The sequence below is a fragment of the Odontesthes bonariensis genome, chromosome 13 (assembly GCF_027942865.1).
Source record: "Odontesthes bonariensis isolate fOdoBon6 chromosome 13, fOdoBon6.hap1, whole genome shotgun sequence".
Classification (NCBI taxonomy): domain Eukaryota; kingdom Metazoa; phylum Chordata; class Actinopteri; order Atheriniformes; family Atherinopsidae; genus Odontesthes; species Odontesthes bonariensis.
Genome location: NC_134518.1, coordinates 15,568,557 through 15,595,368, shown reverse-complemented (window position 1 = coordinate 15,595,368; position 26,812 = coordinate 15,568,557). Strand labels below are relative to the sequence as shown.

Below are 26,812 nucleotides of genomic sequence, written 5' to 3'. Positions count from 1 at the left end.
TTTTTAGAGCATATAAGAAAATATGACGATGTTTTATTAAAATGCAGAAATTCTGAAAGGTTCACAACCTTTCACTCCCTGCAATGAGAAGGTTGTTGGAAAGCCAAATCAGCAAATTAATCAGCAAAGACACATTGGAAACAAATGGGTTAACTGAAACAAAAGAGATAACTTTTGGCAGTGCCACTCTGGAAACCTCCTCTTCACTCTTTACAACCTGAAAGGATTCTCAGCCTTGACTGCAGAGCGACCCACTGCAGGTGCAGGCCCGCCCAGCTGGCTCTCATTGTCAAATAGACTAAGGCCTAGTGGCAGCTTTCCCAAATCAATACCAGTAATCCCAACTTCTGAGACAAAAGAAAAGATTTAAGGATGCCATAAGTGGAGCTGCCTGAACGATAAACTTGGGCGACGAGAAACAGCTCCAGGACAGCTCTTTTGGACCTGTTAAGCTCTCCTCTTTATGGCAAATTCATGCAGCCTCCCAGTAACATAACCGAATTAATTAAAAACATAAGATTTTGCATTAATTTGGTTGTGTTTTTTTTTTTGAACACTGAAATTTTGATTGCAATCAACCACCAAACTGTTTCCATAACTACTTCATTCACTGATCTAGCACTTAAAACCTGACCCTTCACCTAACACACTTGACCTGCTGCACGAGAAAAAGATGTCGAGTCAGAGTAGTTTAAATGCTGCCTGGCTGAATATAGATCAGTTATGACTGTGATGAGGGGAGTCAAATAAAAGAATACGAGGATTCACTTTACAGCCCAGAATTGTTCCAAAGTTCATTCAATATCATGCTCACGGACGATGGGGAGAAATAGAGAGCCGAGGAACTAAGTGGGCAGCTTGAGTAGACGAGAGTGACGCGAGCGCTTGCATTTTAAACTATATTTTCTGGTCTCGAATCACATTTCATCATCGAATGTTATAGATTGGATTAGACGAAGGAGGGGATCTACAGAGCGCGGTCCTTTTGCGCATATCTGAGTGACGGTCCCTGACACAGATGGGGACGCTTGAATCCGGTTGATCAGAGTCAGGAACGCACTGTGGAGGCACAAGATGCGCACTAAAGCCTGGGAGGAGCTTCGTGTTTTACCCCACTTGTTTCATGCCACTCTCGGGTGAAGACTCGTTTCTCCAGAGGATAAATAGTTGGAAAGGTGAGTCCATTGATATGCGGGTAGCCTTTGTGTGGACATTAAATTGATATTACGAGGCTAGTTTAGCGATAAAAAGGTATCCCAGAGATGCAAAATATGAATCTATCGCTTCTTATGCAACAGCGTAACCTGTAGTTTGTAGAAGTGTTACATGTGCGTAATTTGGATAAAAGGAAACCTTTTCAAGGTAGGATGATCCAATATCCAATTAACGTTTACCGGAGAAGATTTATCTTGGAAGCAAATGTTTTGCACCTGTCTGGTCTAATGAATAAGCTTTGAGAGCTCAGTTGGAGACATTTGAATGCGCACCATTGACTAAGTTGAACAAACGGTCTCAAATTACGCATCAATGCATTGTTGATTAGCAATGAATTGCTTCATCAAAATCTAAAGCGCACTGAGTTTGCCTGAATCCATTTGAGCTGTGGATCATTGCTCCAGCCCACCTGCTGGAGTAATGATCCACATGGTAACACATTAGTTAGTGGCACGTTTAATTTCTGGTTCAAAAACTGTGCTTTTTAAACAAATTGTTCATGCTTAGTAGAGTGCAAATGTCGCCTGCAGCCTGCCTTATAAATCTCTACCCCATGCTCCTCTGCAGCAGCGTGCGCTGGTGACTGAGGGTTCAGGAGGGGTGTGCGTGTTCACTGGGTTACTGGAACGCTCCAGTGCTCATGGTCACATTTTCTGTGCCTATGGGATCTGAGTTATCCTGCAAGTCATCTCATGACATATGATGTGCTTATGTGTGTGTTTAATCATGTATGGGGCCAAAATGTTGTAGACAGGTTTTACGTTTCAAGGAAATGCGCTGTAGTTTAAAGGCACATCATACAGCATGTACACACACTGGTTGTATAAACCATCCATCCATTTTCTATACCCGCTGAATCCGTCGGTCGGGTCGCGGGGGGGCTGGAGCCTATCCCAGCGGTCATCGGGCGAGAGGCAGGGTACACCCTGGACAGGTCGCCAGTCCATCACAGGGCCACACAGAGAGACAAACAAGACAAACAACCACACACGCGCTCACACTCACTCCTAAGGACAATTTTAGAGACACCAATTAACCTAACATGCATGTTTTTGGGTTGTATAAACCCTTATTTTTAAATCTGGTGCAAAGAATACTGATTTCTACTCAGTCAATAGCTAATAAATTACATATCGCAGCAACAAATAAGGGCTTCACATGTCATTTATTCCGCTTCAAATAAAGAAATCCGATGAAAGTAAGATCTTGTAAATAAGCTCAGTGAACTATGGTCCTTGTAGTTGTTTGCTGGCTGAATTCCCAGAGCAACCAAAGAGTGTCTGCCACGGAAGAGGTGACCTCTCACCAAATTATGTTGTGGTTCGTCTCAGTTATTTCTCAGAGAGAAAAAACTTCAAGAATTGACTGTTAGTCAATTAAATGTGTAGAGTCACTTCAGGCCTGTAAGCACACACAAAAAAGATAAGTACTCCTAAAGAGTTAATTCCTTAAAACCAGAGTGCTTTTTACTTCTCGAAATCTTCTTGCTGCGATTAAATTAAGATTAATCTGCTTGATAAGGATATAGAAGCATTACACCAGAATCAAACACTGGCAGAGGCTTTTACACTCAACGTCTACCCTCTATTCAGCTGCCTGCCTTGTACATGTAAATAGACTAAATTGATAAGAAAGTGAACTGCGTTTTTTTTCACACTGAAATCCTGAATATTGGGCCCACCTTTTTCCCTTTGTGAGTTGCAGGCAGTGTGTGAGAGCAGCCTGTACCTCTAATGATCTGGCTTTGAACTGGCCCACTCCTCGTCATTGCTTCCATCAATACCCCTTTCACATTGATAATGACACAGGTGTTCCTCAGAAAAACTGCATGCCGTAAACAAATACGCAAGCTACCTGTAGAGCATGGTTGAAGGTATTTTCAGTATAAATAGCCCGAGGTAATAATGTAATCTGATTGTGTTCCTGCATGACTCCACAAAGAGAGCTCATTTTCTATTAGTTCTTATCCGTACCTAAAAGCTGAATTTCATCTTCTTTGCTTTTCAGGACAGCCACCTCTTAAATCCTATCACGAACAGTCATTGCAATGATAGGCTTCACACATCAGAGAATTTCCTTATCTTCTAAATTGCACGGTTCCACTACTCATAAATTCAGTCCCAGATGGTTTTCATATTGGGATCAGATTTGCAAAGCACCTTGTATGCCGAACAACCGCATATTGTTTCTATTTTAGCTCATATGTCATTAAAAAATCTAATTTGTAAAAGCACTTGTGCTGAGGAGGAAAAGACAATGAAGACAAAGTAAATTATTCTCCCATGCTCTCACTTTGCTTTCATTCAGACGGGAGTGTGTACAGTTCATTTCTCCAACTGACAGAGGGTCTCATTACACGTAACGATAGGCTGCAAATGGAAGGTGGTACACACCTGGAGGAGCGGCTCAAACCATTAAACCTCAATTTCAAGAGACCCAAGATTCAGCCTCCCGACAGTGATACCTCTGGGGAGGACACTTAGGTCCTCTTTAACTGCACTTAGTACTCCTGTTGGGGTTGTTGTTAGGAGTGGGCACGCTGGCCTGTGTTAAACCCCCTCTGGGTAGGCAAACAACTGATTTCACTGACAAGAAATGCAGATCAGATTGCTTTCTAAATTAGAGAGAAATGTAAAAAAAAAAAAAAAAATTATTAAAATAAATTAACAGCTGAAGCAAAGTGTATTTTTCTCATCTCACACTGTCATTTCTTGTCACTGTTGGAATGTGCCTCAAACAGCTATTGTGTTTTATGTCTTTTCGCTGCTCAGGTGTCAACGCAGCCTCGATATCTAACATCTTACAGTAAAATGAGCCCACCAGACACGTCCAACAGCACAGGAGAAGGGGAGGCTGGTGAAACTGATCCCTCGTTTCTACTTAACGACAGCATGGGTTTGCACCCACCTGGTTTCCACAAAGACATCACTAAGCACCTTGGAGTCCAGATCACCTTGATCACAGCTTATTCCCTAATCATCCTACTGGGGCTGCTGGGCAACTCTCTTGTCATCTACATGATTATTCGCTACAAAAACATGCGCACAGTGACCAACTTTTTCATAGCCAACCTGGCCCTGGCCGACCTTCTTGTGAGCACTCTCTGCCTGCCCTTCACTTTGGTTTACACTCTGCTGGATGAGTGGAAGTTTGGAGCTGTGTTGTGCCACATGGTGCCCTTTGCCCAGGCCCTGAGTGTGCATGTGTCCATCCTGACTCTCACTGTCATAGCTCTGGAGCGTTACCGCTGCATCGTCTTCCACCTGGGCCGGCGCCTGACGTGGCGCTCCAGCCTCCTCATCATGGCGTTCACCTGGACTATGTCTGCTGTCCTGGCAGCACCCTTGGCCATCTTCAGAGAACACCGCAATGAAGAGATCTCATCAATCAACCTCCGTATAGCTGTCTGCTCTGAGAAGTGGCCCAATGGAACCAGCAGAGACGGAGTCATCTACAGCCTCTTAATGCTTCTCCTGCAGTATATCATTCCCCTGGCCATCATCAGTTATGCTTATATATGCATCTGGATCAAACTGAAGAACCACGTCAGCCCATCTAGCCGTAACGACAGCATCAACCGGCGCAAAAAGACCACCAAGATGTTGGCGCTGGTGGTGGTGGTGTTTGTTATCTGTTGGCTGCCTTTTCATGTGTTTCAGCTGGCAAGCGACCTGGATCTGGTGCTAAGGTTTGAGGAGTATAAACTCATATACACACTATTCCATATCGTGGCCATGTGTTCAACTTTTACCAACCCTCTGCTGTACGGGTGGATGAATAAAAACTACAGGAACGGCTTCCTCATGGTCTTTCGTTGTGAGGACAAGCCCGAATCTTTCCACCCGGAGGGGTCGTTCAGGACACGCTCCATAAAAGGGCTGACTCTAAATGGCCGTAACGGAGGACACCCTCCCACAGCTGTCTGAGAGTCGCCACAGTTGAAAACGCCTGTACAATAGGAGCACACTAGGAACACCTCTGTTCTGAGGAGCGTGTAGTTCAGAAGTAGCCTTTTGACTTGAATGGTCTGATCTTAAGTATTTATGTCACTGACAAGGGCCTAAAGCTTTGCATGCAAATCGCTTTATGTGAGGCTCTTCTTACCTTTTGTGAATGGTACTAGTGGAATACATGTGTCAAACCTACTCTGATATGTGTTTAAGATGTTTACTTAAGTGTTATTTAACTTGGAACAATGTAAAATGTGCTCTGTAAATGGTAAGTAATGTACAATTTATAATACTTACTGAACAGAAGACAGTGATTACATTATTATTGTGACTGTGAAAGTTGACATTTTCGTGCTTTCACATTGTTGGCTGCTGAACATCATTTGGAAAATTTTCACGTAATTAATCCTGTATTTTGGATTAATGACAAAGTTCTAGCTGAGTAACCTACAATTCTTGTCCAAGAATTTGGTGGAGGTGGTCTCTAATATTCCGTCTAAACAGGAAGTTAATTGTCTTCACCTGGCAACCAGCTGTTCCTGATTAGATGAACCAGCGGGACAGTTTCCAGAGGAGTGGGATTGAAAGCCAGTGACCTGTGTGAAGAGGGAGTGACGGGCTGCTGATATCGTCATTACAGACGCTGGTTTGAGGAGATGTGAACACAACGGGGGAATTCATTGTTCATTACACTGATGCTAAAGTGTCCTTTGTTGATGATCTTTAATGAACTCAAGGTGATTAATCAACCACAGGGCCCCTGGTCACACATATTGAGTCTTGACTGTACACACAAACCCCACACCTGATTAGTCTATTAGGAGAAATTATGGTTTGTGCCTCCATGTGAAATAAAGCAATCTTGACTTGTACATGTAGAGGCAGAGTAAATGCCAGATCTTTCCGGGTGTATAGTAAAACGGAATATAACTTAATTAGCAGGACCAAACTGACTACTCTGATCTCTTGGGTGTCTTCAATAGGTCCAGTGCTATGGTGCATGCAGCCTGCATGTAGTATACAGATTATTACCTCTCTGAACGGGACAGATGGAAAATCAACATGAACATCAACAAAGAATTATGTACTCTAAAGACTTTTTTTTTAAAAAAGGAGGTCAAGTCAATTCAATAAAGCATTTAATTAGCAAGATGAAAAGTGTGGCTTACGCAGTGTGATTCATCTTTCAGCAGAGAAAATACCAATTGCACATGTATTGCTGGCTTTTATACCCACGTTTTTCATTTCCTGGTTTAAGCTCATGTTCTTTTATGTAATACAGATTATTATGGGGGCTCTTAGCTTGTATCTGCACTCCCAGTTTATTAATATTAGTCTCAGACCCATTAGCTATCATAGTGGATGTGAGGATATTGTTAAATCTCTTAATTACTTAGCATAATTAAGTAAAATTCACGAGAGTTTTGTTTTATTATTAATCATGGATTTGAAGATAATTTATCATTTTCTGGGTAACACATTTTCGAAGGAGCCTTGCAGATTACACAAGTTTTTTTATTTTATACATTTTAAAACTGACCAATAAACTATGGAGATAGACCTGAGTCCTGTCTGGCATCTTACACAGTCCCCTGCTGCCCTCTAGTGATTAAAGCTGTCATCGCAGCCCGCACCACCTACCGGATATGTCGTTGATGTTTGACCTTCTAACTCATTACAGTCACGTTTGACGTGGTGTATCGGTAGCCATAAGATGAAGTTCATCCCGACAGGAGCATGAAATGTTAATTCTGACATTTTGAGTCGTTTTACTTTGCAGGTAACCCTCGTTGCCTTTGAAATGGCTTAATTTTTCTCTGATCTTAGTTAGAAGACATTTCCGGGGCGCAGTCTGTCATACATTCAGGAGATTAGCCTCATGCTAGGCTAGCTCATGCTAAGCAGGAAGCTAAGGAGCGACTACGTGACAAATGTGACAACGGTTTTATCTGACGTTAGCCTCTATTTGTTGAAATATATACCAGCGGTTATATTAACAGGGACATAGCCTGTTGTCAGTCACACTAACCGACTCATTGCGGCATTGACAAAGTAATAAAATATTATAATGCTTCCTCTTTTAACAGATAGCGGTATTGTAATGCTGGCTAGGAAGCTTCATGAACACTGTCGAAAGGGCCACGATTGAGTGCTGAATAAATACAATCGCGGACATACAATTCCACAGTGAAATATTTTCCCTATTGGTTGTCTCAGTATTGATTCATTTGGATTGTTGTCACTTAGGATAACGTAAATATCAGCTTTTTAAGCCTTCGGAACTGAGACCGAATGAACCGCGCAGGAATGCACGAGTGTTTGCCACCAGCTACTGCTGTGAACATTAAACCCCGGTCCACCTGCTGTAACTTTCGACCATTACTTGCATAACACCGACCAACAAACACCTTTTCTTTGTTCCGTATCTCAACAGAATACTGCCAGAGTAAACCACGGGAACAATGGTGAAGTATTTTTGCTGCGCAGGTTTGCTGAAAAGCACCTGGGACCAAGTTTGCATTGCTTTCTGGCAACGATATCCCAACCCCTACAGGTGAGGCCGATGAGAGTCGAGTGTCTGAATGCAGGTTTACCCTTGACCTAATTTGGTTTTCTTCATTTTTCTTCCCTAAATCGTATTCTATAAGCAGCTTGGACGCTTTTCATGTGTGTATGCTGCACATGTTAAACAGTTGTAGTATTTAAAAAAAAAAAAAAAGTTATTTGACCATTTTTTTTAATGTGCAACTTGTATTTTATGCTACTGAATTTATTTTTAAAGTGGAGACACCACGAAATGTATATCAAAAGCTGGATACATTTACTGGAAAATCATTGACATAAATATAACTTGAGTAAAAGACATCAGATTTTGAATTTAGTTTGTTACACTACATTTGATAAGCAGACACTTGTGTCCAAAGCAACGTACAAGCAAGGAACATCCTGGGGGTAAAGTGGGATTAACATCTCGAGGAGACTTCCACATGTAGACTGAGGAAGCTGGGCATCGAATCAGCATCCGTCTGATTAAAGGCTACCATTGTACCTATCGAGCTATGGTATTATCATACTAGTTATGAATTGATACCAGCCGTATGTTTGAAATAGTCTGGATGGGGGAAATGATATTCATGGAAAAGTGGTGTAATGCTTAGAGCTCATCTGTAGGAAGAGCTTACAACAAATTAGGTTAATTACAACCGACTAGTCACATGACTGTGTTAAATTCTCGGAGAACCTTTCTGCTATGAACAAGCGACGGAATCACCACATTGAGTGATTTAATGAAGAGCTAGATCATACATTTAGAATACTGTTTACAAAGAAATCTTTTTTTTTTTTTTTTTCTCGTGCAGTAGAGAATATTGTACCGAGAATGGTTGGATCCTTGGAAATGTACGTATGCAAGGGACAAAGCTGTGAATATTACCGCACGGGTTCAGGAAAACGTCTGAAATTTATTTTCAGTAAGCCGTTTTATTCACAGATGCAGGTGCAAACTCCTTCATGTTGACACAGGAGGGAAAAGAACGCGTATAGAAGCAATATTTTTTCGTTTGCATTTGCGGCTGCCGTGTAAGTGCTGGTGAGTTTGTTTTTGGTTGCCCACATGCCTCTTTCTGCTTGCTCCTTGCTATTGTGGCTACATGACCTAACCATCAGGGATTATGCAGGTTGTACTTTTCCCCTTAATCAGCAGTGGCAGTAATTCTGTTTGGCTTTAATTAATTTGGACAAATTGACTGCATTTGCTCTCAAAAGAACTATTTTGTTCATTTAAGTTTGTTTAGCATCTCACATGCCAGTATTTCTTTTTCCCCCTTAATTATAGTGAATTAAAAGCCTTCGGGTGTGGAATTGTTGCTTGGACAAAACCAACTTTCATCACGTTTCCCCGATTTTCTTGATCTTGTCCTTTGGTAGCAACCATGTCTTGACGGAGGATATCATTTTCCGAGAGGTGACCCCCACCAACTGCCTCGTTTCCAGACGTCTGTTGACCAAAACCAGCCGCGCGCCTCGCTGGATGGAACCATATCTTCCAAAGCAAATGGCCAGCTCGGCGTACATCATTGAGGACTCCATTGTGGATCCTCAGAAGAGGACCATGACGACTCTGACGTGGAACATCAGCCATGCTCGCCTCATGGTACCTTCAGATTTTCTTCGATAAACACTCAGGGCTGCACAAAGTAAAAACATAGCCTCATGTTGCTGGTGTGTTGTGCTTGTTGTTTGCGCTTTGTGCCAGTCTGTGGAGGAGAGGTGTCACTACCGCATTAACTCTGAAAACGGCGGCTGGACGGAGATTACGAGGGAAGCCTGGGTCTCTTCCAACGTCTATGGGCTTTCGAGAGCAATTCAGGTCAGTTAAAATGGAACAACCCAGAGAAAGTAGTGTGTGGCGTCTGAAAGGGAGACTCACCCACCTGTCTGTCATTCTGTAAAATTAGTAACATAACACACAATGTTAGGATGCAACAGCTGGGCAGTTGTAGCTATCTGCTGTCAGGACTTGAATTACTGAATGATTTATGACATAGGGTAGTTTTTATTTTTATAATTATTGTTGTAGCCAGGCCTGGAGACGGTGTCTGTGTGATGATGTGAGTTATGTGTTGTCACATACTCACAGAACCTTCCTCTCCTGCTCTGTTGTCTTTCCAGGAATTTGGTCTGGCAAGATTCAAGACCAGCGCCGCAAAGACGATGAAAAGCTTTGAGTTCGTGCTTGCCAGGATGCAAGGTAAATTATCACTCTGTTTTCCCTTTATTTTCCTAATAGCATGAATTTTAGAAAGCAGTGTTTATCTCATTGGTAGTATTTCCCTAACTCACCTTTTTGTTATTTTTTTTTTTTATTTCATCTCCGTCTATCAGACTTTTGCATTACCTGCTGTAATAAGTCAAAGTATCTGCTGTAAAAAAGAAACGATTAGGGAAAGGTGTTCTGATGCTCTCCAGGAATTTAAGTCCACTTAGAAGACATTTGGTACGACATGACCAAAAATGTTGAATGGCAAAAAAGGGAAAACCGGATGTTAGAGAGGAAGTCGCATCAGAAACAAACCTGTCCCTTTCTCAAGTTGACTGCCAATTCAGCAGGACAGACCTGCATCTTTTGTGGGTTAAAAGTCAGGAAATTGGGAAATTCTGCAAAATTTGCTCCGCAGCTTCTAAATGGAGTGTGACAGAGAGAGGCTGGAACTTATTTTCCGTGCAGATTCAGCAACTCGATCGTGTTTCCAGCCACGAGTTTCAAATTGCACAACTCTTAACTAGAAAGTTAAGATATTTGGTTTGACCACAATGAAGTCTTACTTACAACTGCATGTTTGTTAAAAACGTGTTTAGAAAATAAGAGTTTGTACTCCTTTAGCTTGACTGTATTGTTTTTGAGAACATGCCAATAATGTAAAATATGAATTTGCCTTGAGTTCTGATGAATCAAACGTATCTGTGTGACATCGTGTGCTCATCTGTCTCTTCATGTTGAAGCTCACTGCTAAAAGCTCCGTAATGAGTATTTTTGTCCTCGATTGCTGCCAGGAAACTGAGGAGCTTAAAGTCACAGCAGATACTTGTAACTGCAGCTGTCCCCACCTCCTCTCCCCCATCACTGCTTCAGCTCTATTATAGAATTTTTTTTTTTTCTTCTAAATTGCATGAAAATTTAGATTGAAACTAAGAAGCAGTCTTTTGTTCTTGTGTAGGTGAAACTCCATCAAGAACCTTAGCAGAAACGGCAACAGAGCGGGCAAGAGAGACGGCACTGGCAGCTAAAGAGAAAGCAAAGGACCTCGCCACACATGCCCAGAAGAAACAATACGTATGATGAGCGACACAGATCTGCAACCACTGATTCTGGGACAGATTTACATTTACCCCCTCTTATTGTTCAGACAAGCACTTGGTGAAGACTTAAGATCTCAGCCATGGTTGACCACCTCTGTGAGGATGCATCTAACTAAAATGGTGGGTGGACCATAAAAGGCCTGAGCTGGGTTCAAGAGCCAGTTCCAGTCACCCTCATCACATCACACTGAGTTTATTATACCTCTGCTGCCACATCATTTCAGTTGTTTTTTTTTGTGTTTTTTTTACCACAGATGGTAATCTTGGAAATGAGTGGTTGAATATATGGCCCTGGGTGCCATGAAAAAAGGATGATAGCCAACACTGGAAGTGTTACTTAAACCTTTGCTCAAGCTCTGTGCCCACCGATGTTTGCTTTGTACTTTGTTCGTCTTTACGTCTTGTTCCAATTCACCTATTTCTTACAATCCAGAAGCAGCATTACTTAAAAAATGTTATTAATGCTTTGTTTATGATTCAGTTGTGTTGTTTCAGCGTCATGTTGTTTTTGTTTGCTTAGTTCACCCTACCATGCCCTAAGTGTTGAACCAAGACTGATTATCTCACCGTTTTCACGCTGAAGTATGTCAGCTTAAAGAGTTCATATTGTTGGCAATCAAATTGATAAGAAATACTTTGCATTTGATACTGTGGTACAAGCTGTAAGTAGTGTTGCAACTAACCCAAATGGAGGAGCTCCTTGCTGTGTATGCGCTATAATACCCAAGCAGTATATTCTTGCTCTGTTATTGGAATATCAGCTTGTCAATAAATGGACATTTTCTAATCATAACAAGGTGACACCTTGTACTGGAAGTGTACATCCGTGTGTCTTTTATTTTGGGATTTAAAGCGAGGAAAGGAAGCCTGTTTGTTTTGGAACCAACAGATCATTAAAAAAAGAGTTGTAAAACACAGCACATAAATAAGGAAAATATTTATTTGTTTAAAAAGGAAAAAAAAAAAGCTTACATCGGTACAAAAATTGCTACATAATATTACTGGGCGGAGAGACAGATAAACGAGTAATAAGGCATCTTGCATAAACAAAAAGGTGAAGCTGGAGAGCACCTTCAGTTGTTAGATATGTACTTGTGGGGAAAAAAAGCACCAGTTGCATAATCATTACAAGTAGGTTTTACCTGTCTGACTGGAGTCTTTGTATGCATATTTAACTCTTCTGAACAATTTTGATGGCCGACACTCTTCATTAGTGTCAGTTAAAATTAGCAGTGACTAAAACTGATTTTAATGCTCTCACAAATGAACTTGAACGCGGGTGACATAATTCTTCCTTTGTAAATACAGACTGAATTGTGTACTGATACATCAAATTAATATTTGGCGGTCCTACTTTATTGCCAAATATCAATGTGCAAATGTGACCACGTTAAATGTTGTTTATGGTTTTCCTTTGGATATACCCCCAAATCCTGTCGAGACCAAACAAGTGCAACAGCCGGACGTTATGTGCAACAGAAGAAAAAGAGCTAAATACATGACTGAACTTTGATAAAAGGACAATAACACAAAACATAGCACAGGTTAATGTGTAAGTGCGTGCTAGACGTGACATCACTGAAATATAAACTTAGTGCTGAGAAAAAGCTGTGTAGAATACTCCACCAAATCCAATTTAAGGCAGAATTCAGTACAGACACACTGTAGAATATAAAAAGCTATTTAGATTTTAAGAAGCCCTTGAAGAAGGTTGGATTTTTGAATCATCGGAAGGAGAAACACCTCGTGGTTTTGGGGGGGAGGAAAAACCCCACCATCATCAAAACACGTACGTGTGATGTAACAAACATCCTCGCTCAGTGATTTTAACTGCTGTTCAGTGCAAATGGACTCGTCTCGCTCATGTTTAGCGTTAAGTCGTTTCAATAAGAGAATGCCAAAAGGTGGTACTGACCAAAAAAAAAAAAAAGTGTTCAGTTGTACAGTATCTTTCTCCCTTGTCCTTCGTCCTCTTGTTTTTTGGAATGTTTTCTCCTCTCCCTGTCCACCTGGCAAACACTGCATGTTTGCCGCTGTCATAGCCAGGCCTTGTCCATGCTGGAGTAACAGTGGTCTGCGTCAGTGTGTGCAATGCTCAGTCCATCAGAGTCCACACAGTCGAACACGATGCTCTCCACATCAACCTCCACGTCCTCTGTGATGAAACCAACCACAGGTCGAACATTTTAGCAGAAGGTAACGCTGGAGTAAAAGATCCTTTTCACACTGAGGTGAAACTATTTTATCTTGATATTTCAAATCATTCTCCACTTCGAAGAGACCAAAGTGGTGCAGAATAAACCAAAGAGCTCTTACCTCTGTCGGAGTCTGACCTCTCGGAGGACATGGTGGACCCCTGGCTATTGTTCCGCATCCTCTCTGTGCCTCTCTGCAGCTGCTCCAGCCGAACCCGCAGCTCTCTCTGCTCCCAGCGTAGGCGGCCCTTTAGCTTCTCTGCACGCTCGTCCTGCTCCTGGAGCTTCTGAAATAATGCACACAGGGGGAGAAACAGGTGAGGAGCCCACCGGGGCTAAAACACAGCAGGGACAGGGTGAGCGGCGATGCCGGGGGGGCAACATGAAAGGGCTCTCGAGCCCAAACTTGAAGCATTTTGATGTTAGGGTGTACCCTGATGTGAAGCTGGGCTTGTCTCAGCAAGTTGAGAGTGGTGTTCCTCATGGAGTCCGATGACAGGGGAACCTGCTTCTTCAGCTCCTCCAGGCAGTGCCTCAGCTGAGCTCGTCTGCACAGCACAACAATAAGAAACAATTGGTGCGGTTAAGCCAACCTGAGAACAGCCTATGAACCCCTGTTGTCATTGTTGAAATTAAGAATTTCATGATTACCTGTTTTTCTCCAGCTCATTGTGAACCGACCTGCAGTGAGAGCAAAAGACATTTTGGTTAGCGTTGAAACTGTTCATAGAAAGTCCCTCAGCAGTGCCTGTGGGTGATGTTGAACAGCTTTTTATCAGAACTGAAAGTCACATAGCCACACCCTCTTGTCAGTTATCTGTTACATAATGTATTCACCTATTGCCACCAGCAGATATCTTCTTGCTCTTCTGGTTGCTTATTTTATCAGAGTGACCTGGACTGAGAGGCAGCACTGAAGCATATCCATGTTCTGCCTCTGTTGGAGACACAAAACAAAACAGAGCTGTCAGACAAATAGTCATGGGCGGAATCACTGTGGACAATGGCAACAATGTTAAATATGTACATATCCTCACTGTGTGACATTTTGGAATCACGGGGCAACAAACAAACATGTACTAGTGCGTGCTACAAAGCTGGAAGATACCATCAGTGTTTAGGTGACAGGAGGGGGGAAAGAAAACAGTATCTGCTGCCATCAGCTGAACGTTTGTTTTTGGTTTTGGCGCCATCGCCCACTACCTAGCCGCTATCGTCGAACCAGCTTCCCAACTAAGAAAAAACGAACAAAACCCCCCAAACAATGAAGTTTCAGCAGCACGTAAACAATGAATGAAACTTGTTCGGATCTCCACCGGCCTCACTTTCAGTCACCGTAACGATGACCGCTCAGCGCCGCCCGGATTCATTTTCAAACTCGTCCAGATTGGCGCCTTTGAGTACAATGATGCGACCGATATATAGGTCACTGAGTCAAAAGCTCCACAGCGTAACCTCTTAGCGAGACTTTCGATGAGGTATCGAACAATTGGAAACAGCTCTGCCTCAGCATTATATGTCGCGGGCATCGATATTGTGGCTTTGTGGTGCATCTTATCGTTTTTTTGTTTTTTTTTACAACAAACAAGTAACTGGCTGCTGCGCTGACACAAACCCTGACATAAAATACTAACCTCGCTCTCTCCTTTCCAGAAACTCAGCAGCCCGAAGAAGCACTTGGATGTTGCAAACATTTCCTTCCATTGTTGTTTGTGTCAGAGTAAAAAGACGGCAGGTAAACAACCTACTGCGGGACGAGCATCAGCAGCCTGGAGCAGCGGACCAGCTTGTCTGTGCTGTGCTACGTCCTCAACCCACTCAACCCCGACCGTGATGCTGCGTTCAGCGACCCACGCAAACTCGGAAATTCTACACTTTACCAGCGGACACCATTGACTCCAATAGGCACGCTGTTAGTTTTAAATAGTTTGTTTGTGCTAGAAATAAATTAAGGGAATTTACCCGCTTGGCTAATCATACGGTCATCAACACTATAAGAATAAACGGCGTGTCAGTGAAATATCTGAACGTTTCTTTTTTCTCTTGAAAAGTATTACAAAGTCTAGTCAAGGCTTTAAACAAAAATACGCACGAAAACATTTGCGTCAAGATGCAACGTAAAACGTCATTGTCAAACCTTCAACCACTCCCATCCCTACTCCATTCATGTTGACTCTTTTGTATCCAGTTTATGCTTATAACATATATTTAAAAAAATATTTTTTACATACGTTAGCAACGATAATGACAATTTCATATGCAGAACAACTATATTACATCAAAACGTAGACTATAATGTGTGGAAGCGGGAGTTGAGGTAGTTATAAAAAAGTTCCATTGTTCCATTTGTATTGCCTCACACAGCTGAGTATTATTTTTTTCTGTTCCTCCCGTCTGAAAAACGTAGGGCTTTTCTGAATTGTATTACTATAAAAGTAATTGTATCATTATTGAAAGGATGATATGACCATTCAAGACATACCGTAAAAACTGAAATCATAGTCACACTATAATATGAATATGGCCGCCCAATAAAACAATGGTTTCAGTTTCTGGACTGAATGATGACTAGTTATTTTATAAATAATATTTTTATACATATGCCGGAGAGAGGAAAAAAAGGTAAGGTTGCCCTCAGCAAATATGGCGCTGTCTGGCTTCACCACCTGAATGCGAGTGGAGCTGTGTTCTCGCTATGGGAGTGAAGCCTCTTTGCCAGCAGTATCTTTGACCTTTGAACTCCCGAGTGTGCCAGTACTCCGCCATATTGACTGTTGTCTTGACTGGAGGAGATAGAGAACATTTTGAGGTCCGAGAAGAAACGAAAGTGTGCGCTTTAAATCATCGAAACTGGTGCAAACTTAGCCAAAGCGTACCATAAATACCACCGTAATGGCAAGGAAGAAAAGCAAGCAGCAAGGGGTCGCCCAGAAGGAGCTTGCGCCTGGACAGCAGAACGCACCGAAGAGCCCAGTCTCTCCCGGCGATGCAGCTGGCGGTGGCGGCGGAGATGCTGGGCTGGATAGGTTGGCCAACACCAGGGCGAACCAGGTAGCTCAAAGCAATCCTATCGTTACCTTTATTATAGGCTAAATAGCCCTTTTGCCAGCAACACTCTGCTAATCCAGGCATCATCCACGGTGCTTCTATTTTATGTAACTAAATCACACTGAGGTAAAATTAAATGCATCCGCTCGCTACTTGAACGCTATTTCAGACTTAATGTACTTGCTGTGGATGTAGAGCTTCATGGCGTTGGATGTACAATTAAATAAATAACAAGCCCAACTTAATAGCAAGCACAATTTTCTCTCGTGCAGTGTGGCCAGTACGGCAGCCCATCTCTACTGTCGGACAGGTGACATTGTGCCTCGGACAGTTCGTCCCATTTCCAGCGTTTACAACTCTTCATCCGCCCAGCTAACGTTAGCCGAGAGGCTAGTCGGTCTGTCTGCAGCTAGCGTGCTGCAAACGTGCTTGCTGCCTACACTTGATCCGAGCAGCGGCTAACCAGCTAGTGGCTTAGCAGCTCGTTAGACAGCTAATAGAGAATGCGGGTTAGTGATCTGATGGACTATTTGCCCGACGTATTTATGTTATTTTATAGTGTGATATTACATCTTTTTCTTCCCCCACTGTATCTTCTGCACTGTGGGAGTGTAACAGCAGCTAATGTCAGAAAGTTTCACAGTGCGAACCCTTAACTTGCGAGCTAATATTGCCAAGCTATATGGAAATCAGTGGCATTAGAAATCTAAGCTGATGGAAACCACAAGCTATAAAAAGAGAAGATGGGTTAGTCACTATCTGTTCAGCAACCATCTGAAATTGCATCTCACCTGAGCCTGACTGATTGTTGCATAACTTAATTACATTAATAGCGCATGTTGCTGATACCCATCAACATAGATCGATCAAATGAAAAAGCAACAGCCTTACAGTGAATCCAAGGCTGTGGTGTTCATTTATTTAGGCTCTTACATGAAACACATTGTTGATGCAACTTTTTTTTACTTCACGATTGAAACTTCAGGACGCTTACCATCACAGATGCACATCACTGGATGTAATTGGGCTATTTGTCTTATAAACCTGCAACTGAGTGTTTATGCCCACACGATTAGTTGTAGTGGATTTTTGTGGACAAGCTAGTTTAATTGATGACCTGGGGATTAAAGTCATTATGTTTACATTCCATACTTCTGTCATCTCAGATGTCTGTGGTTTATCTGGAATAATGTTCCTCTGTATGCACATGTATTACATGCCTTTTAATCCTAGAGGCAGGATCCCTCCCCAGTTAATATCCCTCAGGTTGCAGATAAGAGTTTTTCAGTGGCTGATTATTTATTTTCAGTGGTCAGGGATGTCGCATAATACCGGCATCATGTTGCTGTAGCTGTATGTATGCATCTAATTAAATTGATAACGCACAAGGCACAGAATTGCTTAACTTAAATCAACATTTATTTAACACCATAAAGCCTGTATAATCCTTGTTTTCGGCACTCTGTTAGCAGTGCACTTGTTGTATAAAAGAAATAAACAAAATAGAATTTTACAGGTACTCGAAGCTACTGTTACTGTACTGTACACAGCAGCCATGCTGACAAAAGCCTCCCAGACTGCAGATATGTCCGCGGTCATTGTTTCGTGTACTTGCTTTGTAAAACAATTGGCAGCCAATGCAGATTGTGAAGCCATGGAAGGCAAACATGTGATATTTGGCAATATCATTAAAATAAAACTTACTAATGTGTAACACCATGTGATCATGATTGTCCTTTAATCTCCTTTCTGTTGAATTACAGAGCCAGTTAGCTGCAGGCAGCACCTGATGTTTGTGTGCTGCATGGAGCGGCATTCAAAGCATTATTTGTTGCTATTTTTTTCATACCAACGTCCTGCATTTGTAAACCCTGTTTGAAACAGTGTTTTAGAAGCCCTGCTTGCACTGGCATTTCAAACCGCCACTTGCTGACTGCTGTTTGCAGCAGCGTAAATAAAAGCCCGCTGACACTATTAAGACACTGAGCAACAGGGAAAAACAACAAAAAAAACATTGTTGTAATGTGTATTTAGTGATTCTCTGGCCCATCGCAAAAAAACCCAGTTTTTATTTTTAGAAGGTTAAAATTTTGATCTACTCGAAAAAGGTCTCCAAGACCACCTCATTCCAAGTTAAGGAAGAGGTAAAGGGGTCAAATTAGACCACAGATAGATCTCAGCTTTAAAAAGATGATCTCTCTTTGTGTACCTAGCCCATGCACACCTGCTGCCTCCTGTGCCATCGAGAATTTAAGGACTGGGGAGCGGGCTCTGTGAACGGGCTTCCCGAGGGCCATGGGACGAAGCTGGCCGACGCCGTGCCTGCGCTCTCCCAGGCCTTATTACGGGAGGCGCCGGGGCGCAAGCTGGCTGACGCCGTGCCCTCACTGTCTCAGTCTCTGCTGGGAGAGGTGCCTCTATGGATCTGTCAGAGCTGCTGCAAGAGTGTGGAAGAGGAGGAGAGGCGGAGTACACAGGAGCAGCCCACACCGGTGAATATAAAGGGACCAATGTTTGGGTCCTTCACACAACTTCTGTTCGCTGACATTTGGATAAACTGGTTGTAACACTTACTGAAGTAGTTGTTTCCTCTATGTGAGTGCAGGTTTATTGATTGATTAGATTACGTTGTTGTTGTGCTGCATGTATGGCAAGCAAAAATGGAGATTTTTTATTTCCTGTCTTGATCTTGAATTGGTACTCTCTTGTGGGGTGATGCTACTGCCAGAATGCAAGTCTATGTAAACAGTCAGATGATTAACTAATCCTGTGGCTTTTTTCTTTCAAATCCAGGTACCATTGTCACACTCTTCCTCCTGTAAATCCCAAAGCTGTGGGAACGGTTACCCGGAGCAAAGTACTGTGGACTGGGACCCAAGTTCCTTCCTGTCAGCCCACAAACTGTCAGGTCTCTGGAACTCTGCCCACACCAACGGAGGGGAGCACTGCAACCACAACCCTTCATCACACTCACAACAAGGCCTGTCATCACAGGGTAAGAGAAAAACATCCAATAGCAAAGGCTGGGATAACTGAAAACGTCTCAAAGAAATGTTTCTCTTCTTAAATGGACATGAGTTTTGTTAGAATCAGTGCTGACTGAGTTGTTTATGCAGCAGTCAATGTGTGATACATTTTAGACCTTTTTCAGCTGTTGGTCTGCTGCATCTCAAAGGAGCACCGATGCACCCGGTAGCTCCGCTCTGCTCTGCTCTCTGAGGGGTTTTGGGCTCAGCTTTCTGAAAAGTAGAATCGTTTTTTTTTTTTTTTTTCATTTAAAATGATTGTTTAGACTGGGAAGTGTGTTAAACCGTGAAATATTTGGAAAAGAAACTTGTTCATATAATTGAAATCTTCATTGGAGAATAAGAAAGTGTATTATTTGCTAAATGGTAAATATCAGTGTTTGGCGTGGAGCTTACAGAGCAGCTGTGGCAATTTCATGCCTAAACCTGTTCACCAAGACAGGCAAAGTTTTCACACATCAGGTTCTGTTGATGGAATACATATTCACTCCTCATATTTTCCAAAATTCAGAACGGCCTCGGAAATGACAGCACTATGTATTTATTGTATGTCCTAAACTTTCTGATGTAATAAACTCCCAAAAACATGGCTCTCGTGGGGAGTGATCCAGAGTTTAGATTTCTCACTCGGATTGTGATTCTTGGCCTTTTTTTGTATTTATTCAGAAATGTTTTTAAGTGGAACCGTAACAGAGGGTTTTACAACAAATGTATTTATCTTCCCAAATACACTATAAAAATGGCTCAAATAAGACTCAAGATGATGCGATGATGATGATACTGTGACGCCTGTCAGCCTGTTCCGGCCCGTGTACAGTGGTCGCGACTGCATTATTACATTTCAAACCCAGTCGGCTCACGTTTTGTGACTTTAGTGGGCACGGGTGCGTTCACGAAAGCAGTCCACAGAAAGAGAAACGCCTGCTAAAGTACTAACAAACACCTTTTTATTGGTTCTGTGCAGTGGGAAGTTGTCACATTTACCTGGAATGACACAAATGCTGGCAGACTCCCAAGTCCCAAAATAGAATTTAAAAACAGCCACAGCTAGAAAAAAAAACCCATCATGCAAATACAGAAATGTTTATCAGATAAAACTATCATGCAAAATTACATAAGAAGTCACGACAGTCAAAGCTTTTAGGTACTTCAAAAAGAAATCACTACCGTGGATCCGCACCCATTTTCTCACCTCAAAGCTACGACACATGTTTGTAGTAACATGTTTTTGAATGTAGGTTCATAAGGGCTACCTGCTCAGTCCAATTGAGTAACTCTGACACTTTATGGAGTGTTTCTTGCCTCAACAGCCTTAAAGCTGTTTCATTAGTGGAGAAATGAAAGTGATGTGCGTTTGTGCTTCTGAAAGGCAGGTGCTTCTCTTGGCAGTGAGAATCGTGGGAGACGATCTCTGTTTATCAGCTGATTTCATGTTCACCTGACGTGTTGCTGTGCTTGTGTCTCTGGTTTCACAAACATTTGAATGGCTCGTGTTGCCAGATTCTAGTTAAATGGAACAAAGTGAAAGTAATCAAATGATGCATGTGTGCTGTACAGGCAGATTGTCTGTCATTTAATGTGTAATGGTACAATTGAATTTGATCAACTTTCTTGTTGAGGTGTGCATAATGCTGATGAATACACATGGCATAATATTAGACAAATCGCTACATTCAGATAAATATGAAAAGCTGCTTATTAGCACTTCATAAAATACCGTAACGAATATTTAAGTGGACATTGAGTTACTGCAAACTGTATAAATTTCTGCTGACAAGGGTGTGAGATAGGCAGTCAGAGGTTCAGTCAGTGTTGCACTATAGAAATTACTCATGCCAATTAATTGAATGTTGAACATCAGGCTTTGTTTTCATTTGCAGTTGGGTGAGGGTTACTTTGAGGGATACAAATGTTGGTATCTGTCTCGTAGTTGTAATAAAGCAGTCACTGTTGGAGGGTTAAATGTACCTCTGTAGGGATGTTCCATGTTTTATCATGGAATTAGTTCCTCAAGTCATCTCAAACTCCATGAGTTGTGGTGATATTGTGATTATGGGTAGTAAGAGTATTTAAAATTGATACTTTTAATACACAGTGCTAACAAACAAAATACGTATTCTTATGTGTCGATCTGTTAAACTTGGATTAATTGTGGACACTTAAGCTGGCCTTTTTCTTAGCATTTTTGTTGTTGCTTTGTGTCCACCATGTAGTCCTGTGTAAAATGTTTCAAGTATGTTTTTACCTGCAGGTGTAACAGCAGGATCAGCCTGTCTTGAGAAAAGAGGACTTCATGAAGCGCCTGGAAAATCTGTTAAAACGTCAGCGCCCAAAGTTTGTCCCTACAGTCACCCATCATCCCAGAATTCCAGTGGATCTTCTGCTGGGAACCCCCTGTCTACCTCAGCAGACCTTTGTAAGACCACTCCCAAGCACTTCAAGACCATGTGCCGTCGACCAACGCCGCCAGGTTAATGACCTTGATCTCCCTGGGATCGGTTGCATTGAACTGAATCTGATATTCAAAAAATCCAGAACTTAAAGATTAGAATGTTTTCGATCTCTCGTTCAGTTTAAAGCATTGATTATAGGATTATACAAGCTGTTAACTATGTACTTCATCTAACCTTCTTTTTCTTTTTGTGAGAGTCTCTTTACTTTTTCAATTGTGATTAAAACAGCAGAAATAATTATGTAAAAAAAAAAAAAAACATTTTTTTTAAACTGGTACACTTTAAAATGAGATATAATAGGTGGGACCTCGAGCTCATTTCTGTTTCTGTTTGAATTGTCCAGGTGAGGCCTTCCATCCCAACGACCACCATCAACACACAGACTTGTCGGTACCCCCCAACAGTCCCACCGGCCTTTCTTCCCAGCATTCCACCCTCCTTCCCCCAAAGCCGAACTCTGGGCAGCATGGCCATGTAACCTCTTCCTGTGGCACTGGCGTGGCAGCCCACGCTCCTTTCTCCCCGTTGGTACCAAATCTTCAAAGCCCCACAGCCAAACTCAGCTCTCCAAGTCCAGATAGCCCAACATCTGTCCATAAGCCCAGCCCATGCAAAAACTCCCACATTCCTGCTGTGAATACACAACACAACAAACTGGGCACGTCTCTTATGGGCTGTAACCACTCATGTAATGGTCACAGTCCGGGAACAGTGGCCACCTCCAATGTAGGTCATCTAACAGCAGGAGCCTGCAGGTTAGTGTTGATGTCTCCGCATTGCTTTTCTTTAACAGGTAACGTTTGAGTGTTTACTTAAAGAACAAGTGTGTTCAGGTGTTCATATCTGTCTTTTCTTTTTTGAGGGATCAAACATGTAAAGGGCACAAGGTGACGAATGGGACATTGTGCCATCCTTCGTCGGAGCTGGAGGAGGGGGAAGATGAAGACAGCAGCTCTGAGAGAAGCTCCTGCGCCTCTTCTTCCACCAACCAGAAGGACGGAAAGTACTGCGACTGCTGCTACTGCGAGTTCTTTGGACACAATGCGGTACTTTGAGTTGTCACCCTTTTTAACTTAGTTAAGTTAACATTTTTACAAGGGACTTATTAATCATCCATAAAAGCGAAAATAGTGACAAATTTCTTCTGTGTCATTCAGCCTCCAGCTGCACCAACCAGCCGAAACTATGCGGAGATCCGAGAGAAGCTTCGTTCTCGTCTAACTCGACGCAAAGAGGAGCTTCCTCAGCGTCAAGACTCAGAACTGACAGAGGCTGGTGCCATTGACAACAGGGACGTGGACGAGCTGCTAGACTTCATAAACAGTTCCGAGCCCAAACCCGTCAACAGTGCCAAGGCTGCCAAAAGGGCGCGACACAAACAAAAGAAGAAGGTGTGGGAACCTTAGAAACCACGTGGTTGATGATTGTGTTTTTGTGAATTTTCATCATCTACTTTATAGTGCTTGGAAACCTGCTCTTAGGAACATGTTCTTTTATAAAATTGTGTAATTTATTTCTTGCAACATTCTCATACCTTATATCAAGCGGCTCAACAAAAACTCAAATTTAAGAAACTTTCACTGGCAACGATTTAGAATAGATTTAACAGACAGAGCAGTGGCAGGAAGTTACAAACGTGAACTCTGGATTAGATTTGGGGTACATTTTGAATTCTACCTGGGACAAGCTTGGGAACTTAAATAAACCCTAATAGATAATAGAAACCATGATTTGAAGAGAATGTTTTTGTTGTTGTTGTAGCACCTTATGATGGGTATCAAAAACAATGTTGGATTTCCTGAACGTTATAAAGATCGTAAATCTCAGTCAGGTTGACTTAAAAATATATTACAAGCTTTTAGTTAGTAAACGGTCCCTAACACAGATATAATTTTGTCTTTTCAAATAGTGATAAATAATCTAACCTTTAGATATTATTTTGGAAACATCTCTCCATATTTGTTATCTCAGTAACATTACATAATGCACCTACTTTCTCTCTCATACGTGTGCTCCATGTCTGTTGTAGGAAAAAGCTCAGCAGGGCAACATGGGCGCTGCAGGCAGTGACCCCCACTCCGATCCGTCTGAGCCTGTCGACGAGCACATCCCCGACGGTCCAGAAGCCAGTCGGCTGCTCGACTGGCCTCAGCTGGAACTCGAACGGGTCAACAGTTTTCTCACAAGTCGACTAGAAGAGATAAAGAACACCATCAAAGACTCGATCCGGGCCTCGTTTAGCATGTATGACCTCAATCTGGATGTCAATGACTTCCCAAAGAAGGCAGCCACATTGGAGGGAAACCATTTACTGTCACACCTTAATGGTTCCTCTGACTTGCAGCAGATAGACCTGGACCTCTCTCCTCTTTCACTGGGAACCTTTAAGAGCCACTTGGACCTGGTTAATGGATGGGAGGACTCAAATATTGCCCCATCCCCTAATGCCACCACCACTTCATCAGGGGTGGGCGCCGCTTTAAAGGACACCCAGCGGTTGCACACTACAACCAGTCTCTCAAAGCTCATAAGAGTTCGATCCCCAGAAAGATGCACTTCCACTGGATCTGACAGTTTGCCACAGGTGCCAGCCCAAGCTACAGCTAAATCGAAGGAGGACACTCCCGATGCGAAAAACTCCACAGTTGGGAATAATGGTGCAAAGTCAAAGAAGAATAAAAAACAGCAGCAGAGACAGGAGCAATGTGTATCAGAGCAAAGTTCCAACAAACCAACCAAAGCTGCCTCTGCGAATGAAGCACCTAAAACAAAGGAGTCTAAAGAAATGGCATCGAATGGCTCAAAGTCTGGGCACAAACAGCCTCAGCACTCTGCAGACAACCAGAGAAACGGGCCGAAGAAATCTGAAGAGAGTAAATCATCCAAACATGCAACAAATGGCGGGCCCTTGGGTGCACAAAGGGGCAAAGGTGACACAGATACACGGGGAGGTCGGTCCGAGCACGAATCTGAGAAAGTTCACCCCATCGTTCAGGCAAATGGGCCTCAACAGCAACAATCCAAGGGGAAAAATAAGAAGAACAAGAACAAGGGTGAAAAGTCAAGCGGCACTATTGGTACGGAAGACTATCTGTATTTATAACCCTCGTTTATATGAATCTTTCCATCTAATTTCTTATGTTTATTTGTATTCCTTAGATGATGTCTTTCTGCCTAAAGATGTGGATCCAACAGAGATGGATGAGATTGATCGGGAAGTTGAATACTTTAAAAGGCAAGCACACTACACAACAGTGCATTTGAAAGATATTGGAGTCGTTACATTTACCATCTAACTTGGGCATTTTTTGTTTCTTTCTTCCTCCCATTGTGTCTGCTCTTTCTTTACTCCCTATAGGTTTTGTCTCGATTCTGCCAAGCAGACTCGCCAGAAGGTAGCAGTGAACTGGTCCAACTTCAGCCTCAAAAAAGTTCCTTCCAATGCAGCTCAATAACTTGGATGAGTGCCAGAGAAAGAAAGAAAGAAAAAAAACCTCACACCACAAACTCTTTCAGTAGAGATCTGTTTGGCCTGAGGGCTTCTCTCATTCCCAGTTTTCTTCTCACAAAAGTCAAGAGACCCTGGTTCAAAATCACACTCTCCATTCAGAAGACTGAAAACATTAATCGTGGCCTACAGGCCAGGGAGCATCCTCAAGGCCGACTCTATCCTTTGCTATTATTGCAATGTTCACTGAGTGAGAGACGCAAAAAGAAAATGGAGAGAAAAGTCTGTTGAATCAACTGCATCCATGTGCTTACGTATATGTAAACAATTACCTTACATGAAATAAATGGTTTTATCACAAATCTTGAGACATTTTAACGTTGTTAAAGCTGCTGAATTCCAATCAGTTCGATTTGGTGCTCATCATCCATTACATCCACAAGGCGTTTATGACCTAATATTTCACCTCTACAGGGAGCTACAGTGATGACAATTGCATTGATTTTACAAACAAGGAGACTGCAGAGCCTCTTTTGGTTGCTTTGAATCGGAATACATGTCCCAAGGTTTGACTGGTCAACAAACTGCTTACGAATCAGTGAGACAAATGAAATGACAAAACACTTGACTTACCTGCTATACTGTCTTGTTTTGAAGTAAAAAGAAATGAGAGCATGAATGTTTCCACAGCTCATTTGCCAACAACACTAATATATTAATTTATTGATTTTAGGTTTTGCATTTGGCCTATTTGGCCCGTCTCAAAAAAAGATATATATATATTATCAAGTACACCTGCAAAAGCATACTTGTGCATGATAACTAGGACACAAAAAAAAAGATGTAAACTCCCTGCCAAGTCCTATTCTGCAAAGAGTGAAATGTCTGTGTTGCTTCAGTGTCAGTCCATCTGTGGTGTTAGTTATGAAGAGTTCTCTCTTAGAACGATATCCAGTATACAGATCTGTAGAAGAAAGTCCATGAGTTCCGACCCCAACGCTGCAGAAGGTTGAAACCAGTCTGCTGTGTTCATTCTAATAATGAAACCATGACCTCATGTTTGATGGAGGTAATTCAAATACTTGTACATAAGGAGTGGATATAAATGGCTCATTCAAATCTTTGTCATGCATTGTGAGGGTTGTGTGTGAGAGAGTGATCTTCATTTTCAACCATACTACTCTTACTTGTTCTGTGATCTTGATTGCACCCTCCTCAGCTTACCTGTCTAAAGCCTCGGTTTTGATTATCTTCTGATCACAACAGACACCTTTCATTCACCAACCGTTGTTTTATTTTTTGTGTTTACCAGTATCACTGTTTCAGCTGATGGCTTTCATGGAGATGGATGATTTTTTTTTTTTTTTTTAAACATGTCCTGAGAATTTGTTTTTAAATATAACACATCTGATGCTTTCCAGGTTATACTCAGTTAGAAAAGATTATCTTAAATGTTTCGAATGTAGATTTATACTATACCAATAATAGCCAAGTGTATGTTGGCTTGTTTCTTTTTTTTTTTAAATTCACTTTTTGATACTGTGAAGAATCTTTCGTACAGAAAGATTAAAACAAAAACGTTTTGACAAAAATAAAGTGTGGTGTTTGCTTTCTAAGT

General features: G+C 42.1%; 4 protein-coding genes across 5 annotated transcripts; 3 read left to right on the top strand and 1 right to left on the bottom strand.

Annotated features, from left to right (window-relative positions):
* The first annotated feature begins 1,102 nt into the window (after window positions 1-1,102).
* On the top strand, window positions 1,103-6,309 carry npy7r (neuropeptide Y receptor Y7). Its single transcript, XM_075481128.1, has 2 exons — window positions 1,103-1,175; window positions 3,987-6,309. The coding sequence occupies exon 2, from the start codon at window positions 4,026-4,028 to the stop codon at window positions 5,139-5,141; it is 1,116 nt and encodes a 371-aa protein (XP_075337243.1). The 5' UTR covers window positions 1,103-1,175; window positions 3,987-4,025; the 3' UTR covers window positions 5,142-6,309.
* Window positions 6,310-6,850: 541 nt separating this feature from the next.
* prelid1a (PRELI domain containing 1a) lies at window positions 6,851-11,845 on the top strand. Of its 2 annotated transcripts, XR_012772718.1 has the most exons (7): window positions 6,851-6,945; window positions 7,600-7,719; window positions 9,093-9,318; window positions 9,421-9,534; window positions 9,837-9,915; window positions 10,883-11,144; window positions 11,279-11,845. XR_012772718.1 is itself a non-coding variant. In XM_075481131.1 (6 exons), exons 2-6 carry the CDS (start codon window positions 7,628-7,630, stop codon window positions 11,002-11,004), a joined length of 633 nt encoding a protein of 210 aa, XP_075337246.1. In that variant the 5' UTR covers window positions 6,851-6,945; window positions 7,600-7,627; the 3' UTR covers window positions 11,005-11,845. The 2 variants fall into 2 exon arrangements, 1 of the variants encoding a protein (XP_075337246.1); XM_075481131.1 differs by having other exon boundaries at window positions 10,883-11,845.
* Window positions 11,846-11,946: 101 nt separating this feature from the next.
* Window positions 11,947-15,033, bottom strand: mxd3 (MAX dimerization protein 3). The gene is made up of 6 exons (XM_075481132.1): window positions 14,854-15,033; window positions 14,057-14,156; window positions 13,871-13,900; window positions 13,653-13,767; window positions 13,341-13,506; window positions 11,947-13,179 (listed from the first exon to the last, which is right to left on the bottom strand). Exons 1-6 carry the CDS (start codon window positions 14,921-14,923, stop codon window positions 13,061-13,063), a joined length of 600 nt encoding a protein of 199 aa, XP_075337247.1. The 5' UTR covers window positions 14,924-15,033; the 3' UTR covers window positions 11,947-13,060.
* A 945-nt stretch (window positions 15,034-15,978) lies between these two features.
* fam193b (family with sequence similarity 193 member B) lies at window positions 15,979-26,781 on the top strand. Its single transcript, XM_075481127.1, has 10 exons — window positions 15,979-16,270; window positions 18,481-18,759; window positions 19,061-19,262; window positions 21,545-21,763; window positions 22,090-22,501; window positions 22,609-22,792; window positions 22,904-23,137; window positions 23,776-24,823; window positions 24,906-24,981; window positions 25,105-26,781. Exons 1-10 carry the CDS (start codon window positions 16,112-16,114, stop codon window positions 25,199-25,201), a joined length of 2,910 nt encoding a protein of 969 aa, XP_075337242.1. The 5' UTR covers window positions 15,979-16,111; the 3' UTR covers window positions 25,202-26,781.
* The last annotated feature ends 31 nt before the right edge of the window (window positions 26,782-26,812 follow it).